This window comes from Amphiprion ocellaris, chromosome 1 (genome assembly GCF_022539595.1).
Source record: "Amphiprion ocellaris isolate individual 3 ecotype Okinawa chromosome 1, ASM2253959v1, whole genome shotgun sequence".
Taxonomy (NCBI): Eukaryota; Metazoa; Chordata; class Actinopteri; family Pomacentridae; genus Amphiprion; species Amphiprion ocellaris.
Window position 1 is genome coordinate 13,501,647 of NC_072766.1, and position 22,933 is coordinate 13,524,579.

Here is a 22,933-nt window from a genome sequence, read left to right on the forward strand (position 1 = left end):
TAATGACGTGAAAAATACCTGCAAGTAGGAGCTTTCAGATCAGTTAGTCAGTTCTCAGACAGCGACCACATAATAAATCATTCTGAAGATCATTTTAACATGTACTAATTTATATTTTATGTCAACAAATAAGTTTATTACACGTGTTATTCCTGTATTACACTGAAAGTACTTCATATTACAGAATCTCTTGGAAAAGTTGAACGAATTTCAGTTTGTCTTCCATAAAATATTCACAAAATACAAGAGACAGTAAGGAGCCCTGTTACTGAATTATAGAGGACAAGTATTGTAGTTTAAAAGGATTACTGCATTAAATCTGCAGCATTTCTGAAATAAAATTTGCAAATTAAATCCTACTGAGGAAGATTCCCGTGGCGGTCACAGGTTGCCATGATAAGCAGATTACTGAGCCAACATTAGTTATAAATAAATGGGTGATTTCAGAGGTCTATTATATGTTCTTCATGCCAATTATATTTTTCCATATTACAGACTTCAGTGTTTCTGCACACAGCGTATTAATGCAATAAAATATCACCTCAAGTTTGTTTGCTTGGTCATACAACCTATAAATACAGCTTTTCCCCTGTCAAACAATCAAACATGAATCATTGCCTCGCTGCTTCCTGGGATTGTTCTAACAGAAGAATAATGCACATAGTAAAGTCACATACATTGATTTACATTCTGCCAAGCTGGTAATTCACATAGAAGTGAAACACACACAGCAAAGTGCAATCAAATGTGATGTAAATGAAAAGTCCAACACAGAGAAGAACAGTACAGTTCAAAATATTTATTTGAAGTACAAATACGATACCAAGGAAGGTCGAAGGGACAATTAAACGCTGTTCCAGCGTTTTAAATTAGTTGCCATGACGAGAGGCACAGAGCCAGTGAGCATAAAGTGAGGCTGTCTGTGCTCAGGGCTGCTGGAGCTGAGTTTCTACCTGTGGAATCAGAGGAACACAGCGTGAACACACCACACATTATAGTCACTGTCGCATAGAAACAAGGATCATGAAAATTAAGGAACACCCTCAAGAGGTTAACCAACAGGAAGTTTATACTTTTTTCTACAGACACACCTCTCAGCTCCAGCAGGACGTCTCCTTCGTACCGAGCCAGTCCAACAGCATGTCTCTGTTCAGTGTCCAGCTCTGCCCACTGCTCGTCAGTGACGGCCCACGCCTGCTCCACGCTCAACCACGACAACTGAACTGCACTAAACACCACCTGTCAGGTGGATATCCAACACAAAAACTGTCTGTTTTATTGCCAGGAATGCAGGCGTAATATGGCAACTGTGTTTCCCTTGGCTTTACATTCCCCTGTTGTTTCCAAAGTATGCAGTAATTTTAAAAAATTGTCTTATATTTTGTATAATATTGCTTGAAAGTACTCTGTGCATTTTTTTCTTATTGAATATCATAAAGAAGGTTCCTGCTAAATAACACGCATCATTTAGCTTTTAACAAATCTCATTTATGATTAAATCATGATGCTGTTGCCTTTTTCACATAAGACATATTCAGTTGTAATAGTAAGTGTCCATTTGTGACAGTAAGTGCACATAACACCAAGACCCTGAAACTGAAGCAATTACATGAAATTTTGCTAATGTTGATCATTTATATCTGTGCTTTTCCAGATGTGATATGTCAGAACATAAAAAAGCACTACTGATACCTCTATATTTCAGCTTAAAAGACTATAGTTGCTAAATATAGTATCTCCAAATTAAACAATTTGAGCCAAAATGTTCTAATTGGTGCCACAAGGTGTCTATCTCGTGTGAAGCTAAGCAATACAGTAGAACTGCAGACTAGTCTGAATAAAGAATAATAAAATGATGAGTGAAACTCACTGCCATCTTTTTGGGTTGCATCAAAGCAACAGCTTCAGGGGTGATTCCTTCCACTTGTTCTTGTAGCAGAGCTGACAGCACCAAGTCGGGCAGGCCCGCTGGACAGAGAAAGACAAAATACTGTAGTCACATAATTAATGTTTCCCATTTCAAATCGCAGGAAGAGTTTACAAAAAGCCTTGCTTTCAAAGCTATACCCTGAGGGATGCTTTTAATTGTACCTATCCATCCAGGAAGTGTCAATTCATTCTCCCTCCATCCTCACTCTTTGAAAAAACAATTTAAAAAGTTGATCACAAAAAAGTTTACACTCCCAGGGATATTGTGCTCTACTGTACCTGCCAATGTCCCAATTTCAGTGAAAACTTCGGGTCCCCAAGCACTAACTGGACCAAAGGCCTCCGGTCTGGACAAACAGCTTGTCAACGCCTCCATCTGCTGTTCTGTGCATGGCAGGGACGTGTCCCGCAGGAACAGGACGGCCATACTGCAGTTGGAGAGAAACGATTTAGGGCTTTATCCTCCTTTGAGGATATGCAAAATGTTTTGCTGAGAAAATGTGCTCCAGCCTACTGCTGGTTAGCATCTGTAAGCAGGTTTACCTGATGTCAGTTCATTTCTTTCTAAAACCACAAGCAAGTAATTCTGCAATGCTGCAGGAAGAAGTTTAATTGCTATTCCAACTTTTATGTACGTGTCCAACTTTGTTCACCTTCCTTTTAGTTAATGTCTTGTGATTGTACTTGGTATATACCTGTTTGTGTCATTGCTTCCTGGAATATAGTGGATAATTCTTCAATCTGTTTGCAATACAGGCAGAAATTATTTTGAGTTCTAGGACTTTCCTCTGTCTCTTGCTTTGATAAATTATATATTATACCAAGAGCTAAGTGTTATAGCAATGTTTGAGTGTTGGTAATCATAAATCAGTGATTTGACTGACCTCAGGTTGTAGGAGCTCAGTCTTTTCATCTCGGAGGGATACAGACCACAGATCAGATGGCCAAAATGCGCCAGATCAACAGCCGTTAACTGCTCCGCTTTCAGTTTGCGTTTCCGCATCACACTTAAAATCACTGCTCTCGTCTGGAAAGTCAAACAGGAACATTTGAAACATATTTATAGACATATTAAAGTATTCATCCTGTGACCCTGTCATTTACTTGAAGAATGAATTTGTATCAAAATAAGAAGTCACAGTTCACCTTTTTAGGGCTCCAGTCTGTCAGCGTGCCCAGATGAGCCAACACACCTGGATCGGTGAGATTGGCGTCCTGCAGCTCTCTCTCTCCCATCTCAGTCACCACTGAGCCCAGCATCAACACCTGATCAGCTCTCAGCTCCCTCACTGGACTGAAGGACTGGAGTGAATCAAAGAGCACAGCATGGCTCAAACACAGATTATGTGAATATTAACTTTTCCACCCTGGAGATGCCTGTGCTGGGATCAGGCCATGTCTGCTATGAAAACACAACTGGCACCGTTTTTCAAAGTTTGCCAAGTGTGGCACATTCACTTAAGAGGCCACCTGGCAGTAGTATGACTGAAATGGATGCAGCGTTTTTGTGCTTTCCTTCTGTTGAATCAGATTTTGCAGTTGAGGATTTTTAGAACAGGTTTAATCATAGTGTCAGTGACGCATTTTTATAAGGCTGTTTACTCTCCAATTTATAGTTGCGATGTGGCAGAAGTAAAAAATGTCAAATTTTTGCTGAAGGTTTCCAAATCTCTCTCTGGTCTGGTGATTAGAATAAGATGACTTATTGCATTTCAAAATTCTCCCAAGTGTCTCTTCTCCGGAGAGCCAAAGGCTGTTCATTTTGGCCTCACAGTGTTGCAGCTGTTACTGACTAGGAATGAGGATATTTTTTCAGGTGGACGTCTCACAAAAAGAAATGCCTGGGGCTTGAACAGTTAAAACACTTCAGCCAGGACATGACTATGGGTTTATTGTTCCTATTACTTTGTCTTTACACTTTCACCCTGCAGCTAATTTAAAAAAGAGAAATTCTCAGACACCGCTTGTCAAATTTTGATTACCTCAAGAGATTATGGATTTCTACTGAGAATTGTGCTTGAATGTTTATACACACCTGATGGGGACAAGATCTTAGCAGGGAGGAGAGACAGAACAGCTGCACAACAAGTGAGACAAGAGGTGAGACATTGTTCCTGACTGACCCAAATGGTGTCTGCATAATCCATCGTAGAGAACATGATGTGTTTCTACTAGTGTGGAGAAGAACAATGTGTGCAGCTGCCTTGAGGGTGAAAATAAAAAAAATCACGAGCTGAGGCATTGTAAATGTTGTGTGATCTTTTGTAGGAAGAATTGTGACTGACCTGCTTGAGTTTCACCCATAGTGACCGGCGCTGTTCGGAGCTCAGCGAAGAATCCCCACCAAAAACTTCTACACACAATTTCAGCTCCTCCTGTGACATACGGTTGAGCTGAGTGGGTGTCCAAGCTGAAGGAAACGTCCCTCTAATGTCTGCACAGCTTGGAACTGGCACTGCGCAAAAAAAAAAAAAAAAAGATGAATGAATTCTGTGAAATGATGCCAACAGAAACTTCCACAAAGAAGTTTTGCTGGTCATTTGAGGCATTACAGCGCCTATAAAAAGTGTTCAGCCCTGCTTTTCATCACTGATTCATGGTCAGTTCAATTTGGCATTTTGGCAAGAATTTACAAATAAAATCCTTCTCTGTCATGTTAAAATAAAAACAGATGTTTTGCAAAGTAATGTCAATTAATTGAAAATATTAAATGTATTAAAGGTGATGGTAGAAGTATTCATCCCATTTGAACCTTACCTAATTTAACATAGGAGCAGGCAGTTGGTGCTATAAGTCATACAATTAGTGAAATGGAGATCATTTGATCACAGTAAATGTGTCTCAGTGGATTTTAGTATAAAGACATCTGTATCTGGAAGGTCCAGCCACTAGCGAATCAGTGCTAATGTCTATAACTATACCATGAAAGCTAAAGAACACCAAGTAACTCTGATAAATAGCAAAAGTTAGGGGACAGATACCAGAAAATTTCCAAGTTACTTCATATCCCCAGAGGTACAGTGAAAATCTATCACTAAGACTATAAAGTAACGTGGTGAATGCATAACTCTGCCTAGAACAACTGTACTTAAAAAACTGAGTGACGATGCAAGAAAGGAACTAGTGAAGGAGACCACCAAGACACCTATGACTCCTCTGAAGGAGTTACAAGCTTCAGCAGCTGAGGTGAAAGAGACAGTGCATACAACAACTGTTGCCCGAGTTCACCAGATAAAGCTTTATGGGAAAATGACAGAGAAAGCCACTGCTGGAAAAAACTCATGTTCAATGTTGAATACAGCTCACCAGAAGGCACGAAGGAGATTCTGAAGTCATTTGCAAGAAAGTTATTTGGTCTGATGAGACCAAACTGAGCTTTGTGCCCACCAGACTAGACGCTACATTTGGTGGACACCAAACACTGCATATCATCACAAACACACCATCTCAGGTGTGAAGCATGGTGGTGGCAGCATCATGTCATTGCGATGCTTCTCGGCAGCAAGTCCTGGAAGGCTTGTAAAGGTAGAGGGGAACAATGATGCAGCAAAGTACAGGGGAATCCTGAATGGCAATCCAATGCAGTCTGAAAGAGAACTGTAACTTGGTAGAAGAATTGTTTTCAAGTGAGACAATTACCCGAAGCCTACAGCCAAAGCTAAACAGAAGTGGTTTTTGCTCTGGAGTGACTGAGTCAGAGTCCAAACCTCAATCCAAATGAGAATCTGTGGCTGCACTTGAAAAGGGCTGTTCAGTCGCACTGCCTTTTCAACCTGAAAGTTTTGAAAACAAGAGTGAGGTAAAAACGCAGATGTGCAAGGCTGATTGAGACCTATTCAAAGACTCAGGGCTGTAAGTGCTGCCAAAAATGTAACTACTAAATACTGACGTAAACAGGGTGAACTCTTATGCAATTACTTATGTTACCTTTTAATATTTTTAATTAGCTGACATTGCTTTATAGAACTCTGTTTTCACTTTAACATGAGTCTTTGTTTTGTAAATTCTTGTCAAAAAAACAAAAATATATAAAACAAGATTTGACATGGAAAACCAATAAAAAAGGAACACTTTTTATAGGCTCTATATTTACTGTGTAGTGGTGCACCATGACTGAAACAACAGAGCTATTTTTCATGTCAAATGCATTAGACAGTATAAACCTACAGAATAAGTTTTAGGAAATATGAACTGCACCTTTTGCTCTCCTGCTTCGTGCTTTGACAATCCCTCGAATGAGACTCTGAGTCTGCTGTCTGAGGCGATGCTGGTCCACACACTGACTAACACAGACTCTACCAACCACGCTGTCCTCCCACCGCCTTTGACCCACCAGGACCTGCTCCACTATGTCCTTATTCAACACTGTCTGTGCGGTTAAAAACACATATTATAAATTCATCGTGGTCAGGATACGTCTTGGAGAACTGGTGAAAGTAAAAATTAAATTAATGACTGGCATGGGCTGATGACTTTGGACGCTTACCAGTGGAATGGAGTTAATCTGCTTTGTTGAAAGAGCAAACACCAGCCTGCCCAAATGTTCAACATCCCCAGTTTGCCATTTGGATGGATCTCTGGTAGAATAAAAGCACAAATATCCTGATATCCTTATGTATTACTTGTAACTCTAACTATCACAAACTCATATAGAAATCATTTTGTTTTCAATAACTGTGTATTTCATAGGTCAGTATCATTCACTTGTGAGTGAATTTTAAGCCTTGCTGTGGTGATGTCCATCTGTCTGTCGCTCTGTCCACCAGTTTGGTCCAGATCGAAATTTTTAAACAACCATTTGAACTGTCATTAGTTTACGTGCAGTCGTTCATGATCCTCAGAGGATAATTCTCAGTTACTTTAATGATCACCTGCACTAAAAGTTGCCATAAAAACCGAGCCATTCATGTCTCCCAAAACCTGCTAAATGATCTGGGCTGCATTTCCATCAACCTCAGATGTAACCGCAAACTATTACTGGGAAATTTGCAAATTAACAAATGTTAGCATGCTAACATTAGCTGAAACTGCTGCTTGTATAGTATAGGTCCAATCCCAATATCCACACCTAAGCTCTATCACTAAACCCTTACAGACTTCACTGGTGTCACAGCTGTAGATCTTGAGTATGGGTTCATGAGGGCTTGAAATAAAAAGTAGGAATAGGTCACACTCTCCTGACAGCACACATTGCTTGGAAACAACACATCCTATTTTTAAAAAATGAATTTAGACTCATGTTTAATTCTCAGTGCAGGATGTCATGAATATCTGCAAATGCAATGCAGAAAACAGCAAGCGGCCACATGCTGTCACTAACAGACAGACTGTCTAGTGGATTTCTTCCTTGCACCATCTATGCTCAGTTTGCGTACATTCAACCACATTTATATGTGACCAGTTTCATTGAAAACGAAGTTCAAAACCCCCCAAGAATAAATGCAGATATGTAGACTCACAGAAAGGCATAAAAGCATAGAAAAATCTTCATCCTCTCCTCCATTTGACAGTTGAGCAATATGCACATAGCAAGAAAGCACCTCAAAGTCTGTCAGTTTTGGGCACCCAGGTAGCTCAACTGGTCAAAACCTTTGCTGCTTGTCTTCCCTCATTCTTCTCCCTACTTTCCTGTCTGCCTCTCTCCATTGACCTATCAAATAAAGCCAGCAAAAAGGCCAAAAGATATCTTGAAAACAAAAAGAAAGCCTGTCGGTTTATAAATTGGGATTGGGCCATTGACTCACAACATAGTCAACAACAGTCACTCTGAAATATTTCCTAGAATGTAAACATTATAATCAGCTTTCAGCCTTCAAGTCAACGTTTGTTATCAGAAATTAAGCCATTACAGACTGAAACACCACAGAACAAATTAACTATTTCCTTACATGTCATGAATAATTTTGTCTGCGGTTGTTTCTTGCTGTTGTAATTGTTGTTAAGTAAATAGACATCATATTTTCAAAATTACTGGACATCCTGAATATAATCCTTTGTCATATTTTAAACTGGTATATGCAGGCTATCATGACCTGCAGATTTCTGTTTCTGTTTTACTGACTTAAATAAGACAAATGCATGCATGTCACACATTTGTTATTAACAGTATGTGTTTTTTCCAGAATATATCACTTTTTCAGCGCTTCAGTGCTTCTTGAATGCATGTAGCCAGTTGAATAAATCTCCTCTTGACGTATTATTGACCCAACTGTCAAGCCCACGGTCTCCTACAGATGTGTTGCTTTACCCGAGCAGGTCTCTCTGAGTGAGCAGAGCACTGATATCTCTCAGAGCCTCTTTAGGGACACAGAAACTTCTTATCTCCTCCAGCCGCAGAGTCAGAGCTCTTCTGTCCACTAGAGCCAAACTGTCCCGGTCCAAGAAAGGCAGCAAAGGCCCCAGGATGTCCAGAGTGGTGCCATCAATCATCCCCTCAGCCGAAGAAGAGCCCTGTGGAGCACCGCATAGAGAGAGTGGGCCTGGATTACCAGGATTTCACACTGATATGACTTCACTTGTTGGAAAAACTGTTGAAAGGATGAGGCGGGTTATGCTGTGAATCCCTCTCTCCATCTGTTTCTCCCTCTGTAGCTGCTTGCCTGAATCAACAAATGTATTTTATTCTTTCTGCCCCATTAACGTGCTAAAACAAATCAAACACATGACTCACCATTACCGATGCAAGCCATGATTTAAGTTAACCAGAAATAGAATCTCTGAGTTCCAGCTTGCTCTGAAATCTCATGGTGGTGGTTTATCATTTTACTAACACCAAGGTTAATGTAGGATTTCTATTTCAGCTTAATGATGTTTATAAATTAGCAGTTGGTTCCTGTCACACTTTTCTACTTAAAACATACTGCAGTGTGTCAAATCCTGCTCATCTTGTAAAATATTAAAAGATTAAATTAATGGAATGTTTGTATAGCTGATGATGGTGTTTTACCAGCTCAGTTACGGCCTTCTCAGCTAAATTTGTCTGTTTATAACGTGGCAGTTTGAGGAAATCAGCAAAGTGGGTTTGAATGTGGTCCAGAATGGCTCTGAAGGATGCATTAGAGAGGTTCTCTAACATTGTCACTCTGAAAAAAAACAGAAGAGAGGTGTAAATGTGGTAATCTTTGCATAAACCATGCAACATTTATGTACAGCAAAGAGTAAAATGGATGTTTAATAGGGAGATATTTACGGTAATGCTGCAGCAAATCCAGAACTCAAGGCGTTGAGGTCGAGGTCAGGCTGTTTTCTCAGTTCCTCCACAATACATTTTCGCTGTCAAAACAGACAAAACATGTCTGAACTTCTAAGTATTAAAACTACATGTTCAATTTCTATGGAGACGTTCATTTTTGTGACTCCATTTTGGAGGCTGTGATAAAGAGTTTGAGCACTGTTGAAGTTTGTTTCTCACCAGAGCAGGTCTTGTACCTCCAGGCAGCTCGCTGACAAACTGAAGCAGTTCTGCAAAATCTGTGTCATTGATCCAAAGCCTCAAAAAGTCACAGCTCATTCCACCGGCAATCTGACCCAAAGATCTACAAGTTAAAGGGAGGTTATTATTTACAATATTTATCAAGAAAGTATATGACCTCATGACTGCTCATGACTGTATCTGTGTGTTCTGAGGTTTTACTTCAATCTGCTAATTAAAAATAATACATTTTTACAGTCAAACTTACTTCACTGACTTGCTGGTAATATTTTGAAATTCTTGGATCTTACTGAACAGCAGCTGAGCCTATAGAGAAAACAGTAAATGTCAGACAGCATTCTGACTGTGATTTACTCTAAACTGAAAAAAGATTTGAATCACAAACGTTAAACCAGTTTGTAGTTATTATAAGGGACCAGTCATGCAAGTATGTACATGTTCCCCTTTACAGCAAATCAATTTTAAGTGTTCTCTGTGTTAAATTTTAAAACATGCTTGGCCAGAACAGTGATGTAGTCTGACTCTCCTAGTGTATAAGCCAGCCATTGGGCTGCACATTTCACAAGGGTTTCTCCTCTCCTGTTGCTATCCGCATATTTCCATTTTCAAAATCCCCTTCACAACAAAAAACAACAACAACAACCTTCATGCAGCAGCAAACAACACTGAAAATGTCAAGTTTTTCAGAGAATTTGGATCATGCAGAAAGGCAGCACTGCTATTCTTTTCCAGTGAATTATTAGATATTTTAACGACAGCGCTCATGTCCTTGGAGGCAAGTGTTCCACCAACACATTTCCCCTGTCATTATTTTGCAGGAACACTGTGGCCACATCCTTTGTTTAGCTCGATCCAGTACGCCTGCGTCTGGTTGACAGAATTACTATTAAACCAGAGCATTTTTCCCTCTACAGCAGAATGATAGTGAGGTGCAGTCAGCCCATTATATGCTATAAGTGAGACTAACAGTGGCATGATGTAAATAAGACCGAATGTGACTGACTGGCATTAAGTTATTAGATGAAGTCGCTAAATTCACACTATTATTATATATTTTGACTATAGACTTTATTTGACTCTCCAGTGCTAGCAGTGAGGCTACAGGTCTGGCTATGGGAGACTAACTATATCTGACCCTCCATTAATGAATTAATGTAAATTACTTCACATTCTTATACACAGTAAATCTCTGTGAGTTGGTTTTCATTCGAGCATAAAATGATTTGTAGCATTTTCATTTTTCATCAAACTAACAGGGCTTTTTGTGCAGCAAATGGTGGGATCTATAACACTCCACATAGGCATTTATCATGCACAAACAGACAGATGGTTCTGTGGATGTTCTCATTCGTCTGTTTCATTACTTTTAAGAAAAACATGCCCACTTTTAGAATCCTAATCCTAAGAATTCCCTAATCTGCTGCTTTGCTTTGTGAAGGCAAAAATGTCACCTTTCAGGCCTGTGGAGTCTTTAAAACTCAAAAGATTTTTGATTAAATGTCATGTTTTGGATGTCAAGTGGAACACTTTAGTCGAGCAAGACATTTTCTCATAACTAGTTGTGAGACTTTTTTCTATATTTTGATGTTTCTCATATTTGGCTTCTTACATTTTCACAGCATGCAAAGATTAGAGTCTTGTACAGAGAATGTTGCAGAGTTTAACAGGCAGATTGATGTGACGTTTCTGCTTTTAGCAATTTTTGACTAACTGAAAACTAAAATATTTACAGTATTTATGGTATGATAGTGAATGTCACAGGACATTACATATTCAGTGCAGTTACTAAACGAAAAGGACGATCTTTATTGATTTGACACAGGTCTTGTTAGACTGAGAACAGGTGGTGAAAGCAGCCTAATACACGCTTGGCTGTGACAAAATCCCTTTAAGGTAGCCATTATTAATTTATGCTACACTCCTCCACACCATTGTACTACATCCAAACTAATTAGCTTGATGGCAGCTGATGTGAATGGAGTATTAATATCCTGAAAAGCTCATCTGAAGCATATCCAATGAGTCGCAGATTAATGGGAGCGAAAACCGAAGCTGGTAACATTTTCTTCTTTAGTGCAAGAACTGGCAGTCCATTGTTGTTATATCAATACACTTACAGGCAACACACACCGGCAGATTCAAGTAAAATGTGTACCTGCTGTGGTGACCAGTTTATGTCTCTGTACATGCTGATGCCTCTCAAAACGGTTTCTCCATCCATTGCCTGTATCAGCTTCCTCAGAGGGACAAATGGTAGAAGACAGTTTACCTGCTGAGTGATGTTCTTCATTTCTCTGTGAAGAGCCTGTTGACGCACAACCAGAAAAAAAAAAAAAGACGTTGTAAATTTAAACCGAGAAGCCTTTAAAGCCCCATTAAGAAACACAAAGCAGGCTTCACACGTGGATCAAATGAACACCTTCTGGGGATTCTACATCACCAGATTAGTTTAACGTTACTCCTTTTTTGGTTTTTTGTTTGTTTGTTCTTAATGAGATATTTCCCCGTGTGTTTAGACACAATCTGAAAGATGGTGCTGCTGAATCTTATCAGCTGTTAAATCCTTTTCACCTCCGATGTGTCTTCGAGCACAGCAAATTATAAGAAATAGGATTAGAAAAGCGAGAAGTGATGTGAGGAAGAAACAAAGCACCATCACCTCCTGCACTGCATTGTATAGCATGGCTCTGTGGCCAGGCTTAAGCTCAGTTAGCAGCGTTCTCCAGCACCGACAGTGGGCAGCTTCACTGATCTCAGGCCACTGGAGGTCTCTGAGCACAGCAGGGGACAGACCAAAGTATAACGGCTTCAGTCGGCACAGTTTTTCCAGGGTGAGCTGGCAGAGGAGAGAAACACAGCAGTCAGAGGGCAGCTGGCTGGAATTCAACACAAATATTTTTAATTTGTCTACTTACGTTGGTGCCTTTTGAAATCTTGGATAACATTTGAAATGCCTGAGGAGGGTATTAAAAAGAATAAGTTTGCATATAAAGTACAGAAAAGTTCACATTCTAAGACTGTTAACATGGGTCACATATTCCATCAGTGTTTATCTTCTTTTTTTCTTTAGAAATTTGCCAATAAACTGTAGACACTTATGATAAAAAGGCATGTATTACATCTTTCAGTCAAGGTTTGCTTTTCTTTTTTGATGAAAAGCGGCGATGCAGCACAGTTCCGTGTAGCATTTTAAGAGAAACAACTAATGATTGATGTGACAGCTTTGAAGCTTTCATGGGGGAAAAAAACCCTTTTTTATACATTTGCACTTGAAAGGGAGAAATCAGAAGAAGAAAAAACGATAAGAAGCCACATGAGAAAATTGCTTCCCTGCTGACCTGTGCTGGGGAAAATCTGTGTAATCCTGGTTGTGACAGGACTTCTAGGAGTTGTTGTGAAGGGATAGACATGAGGAAGGAAGCTCCTAACTGTGGCAGTAAACCGCTGAGAGCAGACAGCTCTGGAGAATTCATGCTGCTGACATTCAGGCTCTGAACTGCTGGAACCAACCAGGAGGACAACTGTCCACAAAGCACAGTCAAACAGAGTTAGTTGGACATTTTGTGAAAAAAAAAAAAAAGAAATAACTCAGGATTTCAGTGGTTCAAAGCAGTTCCTCTGAACCCCTCACCCTGCCACTGGCACTGATGAACCCTTTGGACATGCACTGAGACAGCTGCAGCCACAGATCAGAGGACACAGCTGAGTCCTCAAGATACGAACCCAAATCTGATGGATCCAGGTAGCATGCAAGGACTCCTAATCTGCAAAAGACATTATTCGTCACCTTTCTGATGAAAAATGCATTTCTCATTGCGCAAGATTTTAATCAAAAATGCAGCAAATTAATGACTGCTAACAATTAAGATAATAGCAGATATAATAAACCACAACACAAAGACAAAGATAACATCCGCAGCACAAGCAGAGATTCGATGTGCTTTGCATATCTGGTATAACAACATCCATCAATATCTAAACAAACCTCTGACCCGAGTCATTAATACAACCAACCTGAAGATTTTGCTGTAGGCTCGTTCTGACCCTCCGCCTCCCTGAATGTGTACTATAAAGTTCTGCAGCTCAACTTCATTTGTTAAATAATATTTAGCTTTAGTACAAAAAAAAAATCAGTTTTGCAAATGTTTTGTATGTAAGAAAATGAGTTCAGTAGACAAGACAGATGTAACTCACACAAAGCTCTTTGGTTAATATCAGAAACATTTGCAGGGTGTTGTAAAGTGACTTCTCTGTAATTATGAGGTCAGATAACCAAGTCCCACCTCATTATGTTATCCCCGGTCAGATTCTTCTTTTTACTGAAGAGGGTCCGAAGCACATGGCGCCCCCTTACACCATCCAGACTGCCGTTGCCTAGCAACTCCACCAGAGGAGTAAGCTAAAGGAGACAATCGATTAAATGGTGCAACAAGCTACAATAAAAATCGCTACATGCTGTATAGAGGGTGACAAATTATAAGAAGAACAACAGAAAGTGTCTCATATGAACAGAAATCTCTCATATGAGTAAAATTTGCTAAATATAAAGGTCACACCACAGTCCTTATGCAATTTCTGAAAAGATCCTCTTATCCATTTTTCAGGGTTTCTCTTAACGCTCATCCTACCAATTGCTTTGCCTACAGACCCTAAAGCTGTACTTCTTGTTATATTTTACAGGTGCTTTACTTTATCGTTTCAATTTTTCATGACTTTGTTAATCATTTTGTTCCCTGTAACTTCATATCATTATTCATCATCAGGATCCTTGTGGACCCCAGTCAAAAGCATCCAATTCCACCTTTGCAGCTTCATTAGATAGAGCTATTAATAGAGCTATAGAGCTATTTATTGAGTTCATGTCTCCATGGGTCCTAATTTGAAATATCGCACACTTCAGGGGGAATAGAGCCACTGTGTCAGTCATTTTGAAGGAGACAGACACAGAGCTCCTCATTTTCTCTGTCACTGAACCTAAATACTGCTCTGCCTAAAATGAAGTTCAAAGTCAGAAAATCATCTATGTTTTATGGTGATAAAAATACATGTTTATTTTCTATGGCACGAGATAAGACTAAAACGTGACCAACACACCAATCAGTCCAAGATCAGAACCCCTAAGATGTGCTGTGTTGTGATAAATTTAGAAAGTATCTTGATAATATAGTTTGGACAACATCAGTGCTGTTTTTCTAGTGAACGATAACGAACTGATTAAGGATAGCCAGATTTGGTGTTACACAAACATTGTTTACTTCAAAATACTGATAACAAAATTACATCAGAATCAAAGGATGGTAAAGAAGCTTTTAAGAACTAGTGTGGATTGTACTTGGGATAAAAGCTCTAATTTGTATTATATCAATATACAAATGAACTATAACGTTCCCAAAATCATGAAGATCTTTTTTCAGTTTGCATTATATACACAATTACTAATGCTTTGAGAAAAAATAAGTTAATATTTTCCCTTGATGGCTGCTTCTTATAGTAATTTGAACTTGATCTTCCCAAGGACCCAATCAGTATTTCTTCTTTGCAAAATAACTTTGTAGGCTGAAGGTTAAATCACTTTCTTGACTCATCATCTCACCACATCTGAGATCTGTGAAAGGACTCAGCAGTCATGTAAAGAGCTTTAAATCAGTGAAATGCCCTCTAACCTGTTGTGATGTCAGCTGCTGAAAGTGACTGATTGGGAGGTAAGGCAGAAGTGGGAGGATGGAGCTGAGAAAGTATGGTGGCCACGTTGGGACATCCCCCACCACACTTGACTGCAGGAGTCTTTTTACAAAAGCCTTCTTCTGCAGCGACTTCATCCCTGAGCTGTGGTCACGAATGGCTGTCAACCTAAAGGGCAACACAGAGGCAGTTAGTATTGGAGAAGTGACACATTTTACATTAAATAAGATTCTCTGCAACTCACACGCTGTCGTTAACAATCAGTGAGGCTGGAAAGCTCATGATGTCGGACACGGACATGAAGGGGATGAACTGAGAAAGATCCACGAACAGCTCTGGGGTCACTCGGGGGAACTTATGGATGAAAGCAGCGGTCATTGTCTCCATGGCCTGCAACTCCTTTTGAGAGGCCTGACAGAGAAAACAAAACAACGGGATGAGGAACCCATCAGTGTATTCAGTCTGGCCCTCTTTAACTATGCATGGGCCATGACATGCATTCAGATAAAGTAGATACAGCACAACACATAGCAACACCCACAAACTGAAAGAAATATGCATCATAGAAAGACATTGCAAATCATTTTTATTTCTTAAATTGTGATGGACAGTTTTAATGAGAAAAATCAACAAGAGGTCATTTATCAATACTTGTCAATTAGCAGCATTAAAAAGAGAAAGCATTGTCAATTTAGAGTCGACTGAGTGCTGTCTAAGAAGTTGAATTACACACCTGACTGGTTTCAACTTGAAGCTGGTCCCAACTTTGATGCATATGGGAGAGAAATCTCTTGACTGCATCTTTTTCAGCAGACATCACCAGAGTACGAATGCTGTCTCTGGGCATCTGGAGGTACTCCTGGTGAGATAAAGTTATTCACCTAAATGTAGTGTTCAGCGAACTGATGTGTTGTGAAATGTAAAACATGAATATAGCTGCACAGGCCAGTACCTGCAGCAGAACCCTGAGTGCAGATGAGTTGTCATCCCGCTGGATGAGGTCCCAAAGGACAGGCTGATGCGACAGCAGAAACAGGTTATTCACTCATTGTGAGTGTGTGTGTGTGAGACAGTGTTTGTGTGTCAGCCAGCTACCGTATCTTACACTGAAGCAGCTCAGCAGGTCCTCTTTCAGAGTGGCGTTCTGCTCTCTGCGCAGGAAGACTCCCACTGTGTGAAGGACGCTCATGGACGCCTCTGGCTGCAGCGTGGACCAGGACGTGTTGTCAAGGAGGCTGGAGAGGAGGATGGCCTGACCCAGACCTTGTCTCGCCTCCTTTTCCCCTTCATCCAGCCCTGAAGAGAGGCCTACCATGAAGTCCAATACTCGCAGCACATATCCCAGAGCTACTAAAAAACCCTCACGCTGTCCTCCCTCGACCTCACACACACTCAGCTTGTGCACAACGTCTGCCAGCAGTGGGGCCGGGTCCACACACAGCTGCGATGTGTCAAACTCATACGGAGCTGGGAGCATGTCAAAAAACCTCTGAAGGAAACACTTCCTGGCTTCCTGTTCTGCCTGCAGATCAGCACAGACATCAGCGAGCTGAGGCTTTAATCTTAACAGCTGATGGTAGAGTGTGGCATTTAGACAGATGTACTCTCTCAGTCCATGTGTCTGTCCGCAGAGCTCCAGGACAGTGGAGTTGGTGAAATGATGCACGGTCCACTCCCTGTACTGACAAGTCTCCACAGAGGCGTCCTCATGGGAGAAGTTGTGCATCTTGGAGCAGTACGCTGCGGCCCAGCTGCCTTCTGGCAAAGACCGGTGTGGCTCAGAGGAGTCTCTGCCACACAGAGCTGAGGTCAGGACTGAGTTGTTGGGCAGGAAGCAGTGTCTGAAAGCCTGGGCACTGAGTGACCTGCTGCTTAGCTGAGCCAGACAGCTGTCATCGAGCCCTGGACTCCCTATTGCATCACCTGAGAGCTGCACACACAGGTCGTCTATGCTTGTTTGGTTAAAAAAACTATAGTCCTTTGTCAGTGCAGCCTGCAAATAATAAAATAGGAATGAGTTAATATGTATTCAGGGGATTTTTTATTAAAACAAATAATGCACAAAAACACTCCATCACCTGATGTGCTCTCTGCAGCCAAAAAGAGGAGTTGGCACACACCGTGTTGTTAAATTCATGAGCAAAGAACTCACTGCAGACGTGAACCCAAAGGAAGTCCTCCTCAGCAGCAGACAGGTACCAAGCTGCATCGGAGCATGTAGCGTGCAGGTCGAGCCCCATCTGAGCGATTTCTGGATTAACTGAACCATTCTCCCCTTCAAACAGTTTACAATAGAGGAATACGGTGAAGTTAGAGACGCCTGTCAGGCCTGGGATGGATTCATTACACGCTGCCTCCAGGATTTCTGTAGAGGTGGAGAACTCCATCTCTTTCAGATAGTTGTTACTTTCCCTCTTCCCTGCTTGTGAGTGTCTGAGCTGGCTGCGAGATGTGGCGGAGGGTTCATGAAGGCGTTTTTGTTTGGAGATTGTTTCTGAAGAAGGAGCTGTTTTGGAAGAGGCCTGAGCTTTTGTTTGTCGTGATCTCAACTCATCTCTTTCATTGGATGGACAGGACAGGAACGGGAGTGAACTTGGGAGGCCCTTGGAGCTGACGCCCAAAGCCTGAGTGTTCCACATCACATTATTGCGTATCCCCCTACATATGCAAGGACAGACCAAAGGCAAGAAATCCATTTTACCAACAGTTTACAGTCAAACTTGTAAAATGCAGTCACTTTCCTAAAATGCCTTACCATAAGATCAGCTGTCTCAGGTCACCTTCAAACAGATCAATGAAAAACACACGTTATTTGAAAATCAAAGTGAATGAGTGGTGGAAAAAGCAGCTGAAAGCTCCAGCAGAACACAACTATGGCTGATGTAACAGTGCAGTGCAGCTAACAATGCCCAAGATATAATGTTACGGACATCAGTGAGAGGATAAAGAGATTAGCTGGGCTAACAACAGATGCCTTCACTAGCTGGGATGATTATAAAGATTTTAAAGCAGTGTCAGTCACTGTCACTTTCTCTCTTGGATCTCTCAGGTGAAGTCAGGGCCAAATTTATGAGGCCGTTAATGTTTTTTTTCTTGCTGATCAATCTAAGCAATGCATGACTTTCTTTTTACCTTGAAAGTATATTATTCAGTCTCTGGAAAGCAAAGTATCTGAATGTCAATCACACGTACAGCAACATATGTCAAATAAACTATAATTGGAGGCTGGTCTCTTCTAATTATCTAAGGATGATATCGTATTGTGTGTATAAACGCATGCAACTTACAGTATTCTGACAACACCCAGTGATGCCTGTTTTCCTTTATAGTGAGCTTTCTGTTTAAAGTTTACAAGTTCTTAACTCTAATAATTTTATCCCTACTTCTGCTCCTACTCACCCACTGAGCACCGGCCCTGAAGGTTGGGCTGTGGCACTTCCACCAGGCTGCTGACATCATCAAGCAGCGCCATGGTAACTCGGGACACTTTCTTCCTCAGGTTACCATAGACAGAACTCCCCACTCTGTGCAGAAGGCCCGTCCTCAGCCCATCCAAACTCTGCACAAGAGCTACATTTTTCTGAGCGAAATGGCCTCCTCGTTCTCCTCCACCTGAACGTGACAATGCCTGCAGCAGTAAGCTTTGCATGGAGTCTGGTTCATCCTCTGTGGCCATCATGTCTTCCACAGATGCATTCCCAGATAACCCATCCTGCCTCATGGCCTCAGGAGGCAAACTGAAGGGCTTCAAACGTCCATATGTGCCCGTGCCTTTAGTGTGTTCAGCAGCTTCTCCTGCTGGATGTAAACTGACCACGGGCTTCCAGTTGCGTGTTTCTAGAAACTGCAGCAGCTGCTGAAGCCAGCTAACACTGAAGGCACAGTCATTGCGACCCTTCAGAGCACAGATGAAGCCCTGCAGGCCTGCGCTGGCCTGACCATACGTCCCACTGACCAGAGCCTGAAGGGCAGCCTCCAGCACAGCGCTCACTGTCCTCCAGTTCTGAGATAAGAAACTCAAGAGGGGTCTGTGAGGCTGACGCTCTGACAGACTGATAAGACTCTGCAGCAGCCCCAGCAGCCAGTCCCAGTGTGGGCTGCCTCTCAGGGACAGAAACCAGTCCTGCACCCTGACACTGGGCCTGGGTGGCACCCAGCCATTCCACTGGTTCAGTGTCCCTTCAGACTGGAGAAAGTAGTGCAGCACCTTCTCCCACAGCTGCTCCTCATCGGGCTCCGCTGGCAGCTCCTCCAGCTCAGCACCCATCTCTTGGAGGTACAGGGAGATGTTGTAGAGGAAGCCGGAGAGACGGTGTTTGTCAATCGGCTTGTTGAGTGAAGGCAGGCTCTTGGTGGGAAGCAGGCCGAGTGTCTTTAAGCTCCCAACGATATTCCTCACCCAAGTGTGTACAGACTGCTCCTTGTTTGTTTCTGGAGGAGGTTTCTGTGGATTCTGACCACTTCCTTTACTCCATTTTGAAATGATCTCCCTCAGAATGGCTTCTCTTTGGTCCTCTTTACTACCTCCTGAAACAGCACCATTGGAGAGAGCATTTCATGATAAACACGTACGGATAAGTTTGCAAATATTGCATTTGGTGCCATGTTCTGGTGGAGAACTCACCTGTCTTCTGAGGGGCTCCTTGTCCAAGTAAAACTGCACAAACTATGATGCTTGTAAATCTAAGAGTGGCCATCCCTGACCCTTTCTCTGCCATCTTCATCTCATGCCAGCGTGCACAGTGACACAATGGTGTCACATCTTTTTCTTTGGGATGTTTTTCCTGTTGATTTCACATAAACTTCTGTTTAAATGCATGCAGTGGGTTTTTTTTTTCATCTTAAGTGATGGGATGGACTCAAGGAGTAAAGTATCTCAGCAGAGAGGGGATATTAAACCTTAATGACTGGCTACCACATCACCTTACCACTTTCCCTGCATCGCTACTAAAACAGCCATCTCTAATGTAATTAAGTTTTACAAGCTATAATACTCAGAAATTAAAGGTCCATATGTGATGTGAAAAGTGTCCAAAGAAAAGTTATGAATGTGAAGTAGGAAAGTTAAGTAAACAGATAAATACATGATGCTGACTAGAATAGCAGGATACACCAGTTTCAGTTAAAGCAAAACGTCAAAGATCAATCCAAATGATGGAAGAAATGATAAGAAAACATTTTCAGAACTCACCAGCAGTTACGATCCATTCATGTCCTTAAGTATCCTCCTGAGCGTTTGCCAGCATCTCCATAAACTTAGCCGTGTCAACACACAGTGTGCTGACCTCCTTCTGAGCGGCACTCTCTATTTCACCATCGCTCTGACTTTCTCTACCTTTCACTCTCCTTCTGCACCCCTCCCACCTCTGTCCTCTGTCGCTCTGTTGTTTTAGCTGTTTGGGGCACTTGCTTTTTTTTGTCTCTGTTGATAAGGTTGATTTATGGCTTCATATTTCATGTTAGTTGGTTGTTTTCTACTGATAATGTACAGATAATGCAACACAGCAGGCGGATATAGCAAGCATATGTCTAAATCTCATAGGTCACTGCTTAAATGTGGTTGTGCAATATATTGTTTTTCCCAATTTGGTGTCTTGGACCATCTGAGGCTACAGGAAGGTCACAATATTCAGCGAGATACTCAAACAAGACAAAAATCTGGATCATGTTAATCACACCCAGGATATCTATCCCGTTCTCTAACTGTCCAATGTCTCCCACTGACTAATTCTCTATTGAGCTGGGAGTCATCTCATCTGGTCACACTGGGTTTGTTGGGGGGTGTAGTCTTACCGACCAGCCCAGGCCAGCAGGACTGTGCAGGCTGTCACTGTTTAGACACATTTATCCCTCGGTCAGGCCGACTTACAATCGGGGCCTGTGCGAGGGCAGAGGAGAGGCTCCCCAGAGTCAGACCACTGTCTGCAGGCCCTGAAACCCTAGAGGGCCGAGTGAAAGGACCACCCCCTCCCTCCACTGGCTTTAGCTGTATGATACTGTGGCCTGCACAGGGACAATAACTTCCTCCTGTATTATTGATGCCGCAGGGAACAGCGATCACTCAGTGTAGCAGGGCTCGATTCACCACGGGACTAGTCAATGAGAAACCGGATCTGCCCCATACGTCCCTCCTCTCTCTGCTGGAAACTCAGTCATGGCAGTGGGGAAATCAGCTGGTGAAACTAGCTGTTGAGATTGGAATAGTTGGTTTGAGTCCAACTTTTAGCCGCGTTTCCTGATGGAGAGGTAAACGCATGACGACCTCAAATTGACCCTGAGATGAGTTGCTGAGAGATTAATCCTGGTGGGTTCATTTAAATATTACTGAGGGATTTTGTTTAGTTTGTTTTGTTATTTTATGACACTGAGAGTGACATTTGGCTTTCAGGTCAAAGAGGACCTTTATGTACAGATTTTATGAAATTCACAGAATTAGTAGGGTCGTTACATCCGAAATCATCATGCATACACACTACCAGTCAAAAGTTTGGACATACCTTCTCATTCAATGGTTTTTTATTAATTTTAATTTATTTTCTGCATTGTAGATTAACACTTTTTTGCTTACGACATAATTCCATATGCATCCTTATACATACACACACACACACACACACACACACACACACACACACACACACACACACACACACACACACACACACACACACACACACACACACACACATATATATGTGACAAAATATATTTTCTGACAAAGGATATACATAAAAACAGTTACAGCTTAGTTATAGTTTAAGTTATAAAAGCCTAACATTTTCAGTGTTATTTCTTAACCTTGCCATTGATTCAGAATCTGCAATATTGTTGTCCAAAAATAAAAAATATGTCCATAAAATATAATTAAATAAAAACTTAGTTAAATTTCTCTAGAACTCTGTCCTACTTGGATCAGGCTATGTACCAATATTTTTGTGGCAGAGTTTGTCATTCCTCCTCAGTTAGTTGTGGGAAATTTAACAAAAACAAGTCTTTTTAAATTTTTGTGATCAAGTATTAGATATTTAAAGGTATTATATGTATTTTATTTCCTATAATTCGACACACAACTGCATGTTGATCAGAAAATATCACGAGTTGAGTCAAGTATTATCAATGTTTTTGTTAATGTCTGCTCACAGATGAGACTTGTCTTCACAACTTCAGCTTTTTTTTAGGATTCTGCTCATCCATAATCAGAGACTATTTGATCTTCTTGTCCAATATTGCAGATGCTGAATCACTGACGTGATGAGAAATAACTGTGAAAATTTCAGGCGTTTATATTTCCAGTTCCTGCGATACTGTCATCCAAACTTAGCCTCTAATTTCAATGTGAAAAAAATGTGATGAACATGGGTCAACGGGTAATTTTCAACAATTTTGTAAGCACTTCTAACAATCTAAAATATTAGTGACACCATTTTAATAGTCATAGTTTATGACAAGAAAATGTTTCAAGAAAATTAGAAGTGGCTGAACTGGAGGCTGTTGATGATTTGACATGGAATAACCCAATAATAACTGGAACTAAAGTTCTCAACTAAAGTTGTCATGTCTTTATAACGAACAATGCAATACTTTGCTGTGCAAATAGCCCACATAGAACAGAATCACTTCATCAGTAAACTCTTTAGCTGAACATATCTTTGAAATACTGAGACATGTTATGAATGTTATTAGTTGAAAGTTGGGAGATCGTACATGGCTTTTCCAGCATTAAAAAAAGTTCCCGCCAACTGTAACCAGCCCTGGCTTGGACAGAGAGGAGTTTTGTGGATGCTGCTTCCTCATTTTAAGAGCACCATGTGGCCCAGTTAGCTACAAAAAAACAGCAACGCTTGCAACTGATGGCTTATAGTTAATAAAAACAGCAATAACACTTCATCA

At 41.2% G+C, this 22,933-nt stretch overlaps 1 protein-coding gene across 1 annotated transcript; it reads right to left on the minus strand.

The window, feature by feature from the left end:
* Window positions 1-779: 779 nt before the first annotated feature.
* Window positions 780-20,769, minus strand: LOC111587675 (stereocilin). The gene is made up of 30 exons (XM_023297733.3): window positions 20,235-20,769; window positions 19,668-19,827; window positions 18,443-19,570; window positions 17,799-17,823; window positions 17,122-17,701; window positions 16,149-17,036; window positions 15,996-16,058; window positions 15,777-15,902; window positions 15,288-15,454; window positions 15,025-15,211; window positions 13,645-13,760; window positions 12,993-13,125; window positions 12,700-12,882; window positions 12,277-12,315; window positions 12,021-12,197; window positions 11,517-11,666; window positions 9,609-9,667; window positions 9,341-9,464; window positions 9,119-9,201; window positions 8,876-9,011; window positions 8,177-8,379; window positions 6,416-6,506; window positions 6,127-6,298; window positions 4,215-4,384; window positions 3,076-3,231; window positions 2,814-2,956; window positions 2,209-2,357; window positions 1,871-1,968; window positions 1,092-1,239; window positions 780-953 (listed from the first exon to the last, which is right to left on the minus strand). The coding sequence occupies exons 2-30, from the start codon at window positions 19,765-19,767 to the stop codon at window positions 865-867; spliced, it is 5,883 nt and encodes a 1,960-aa protein (XP_023153501.2). The 5' UTR covers window positions 19,768-19,827; window positions 20,235-20,769; the 3' UTR covers window positions 780-864.
* Between the last annotated feature and the right edge of the window lie 2,164 nt (window positions 20,770-22,933).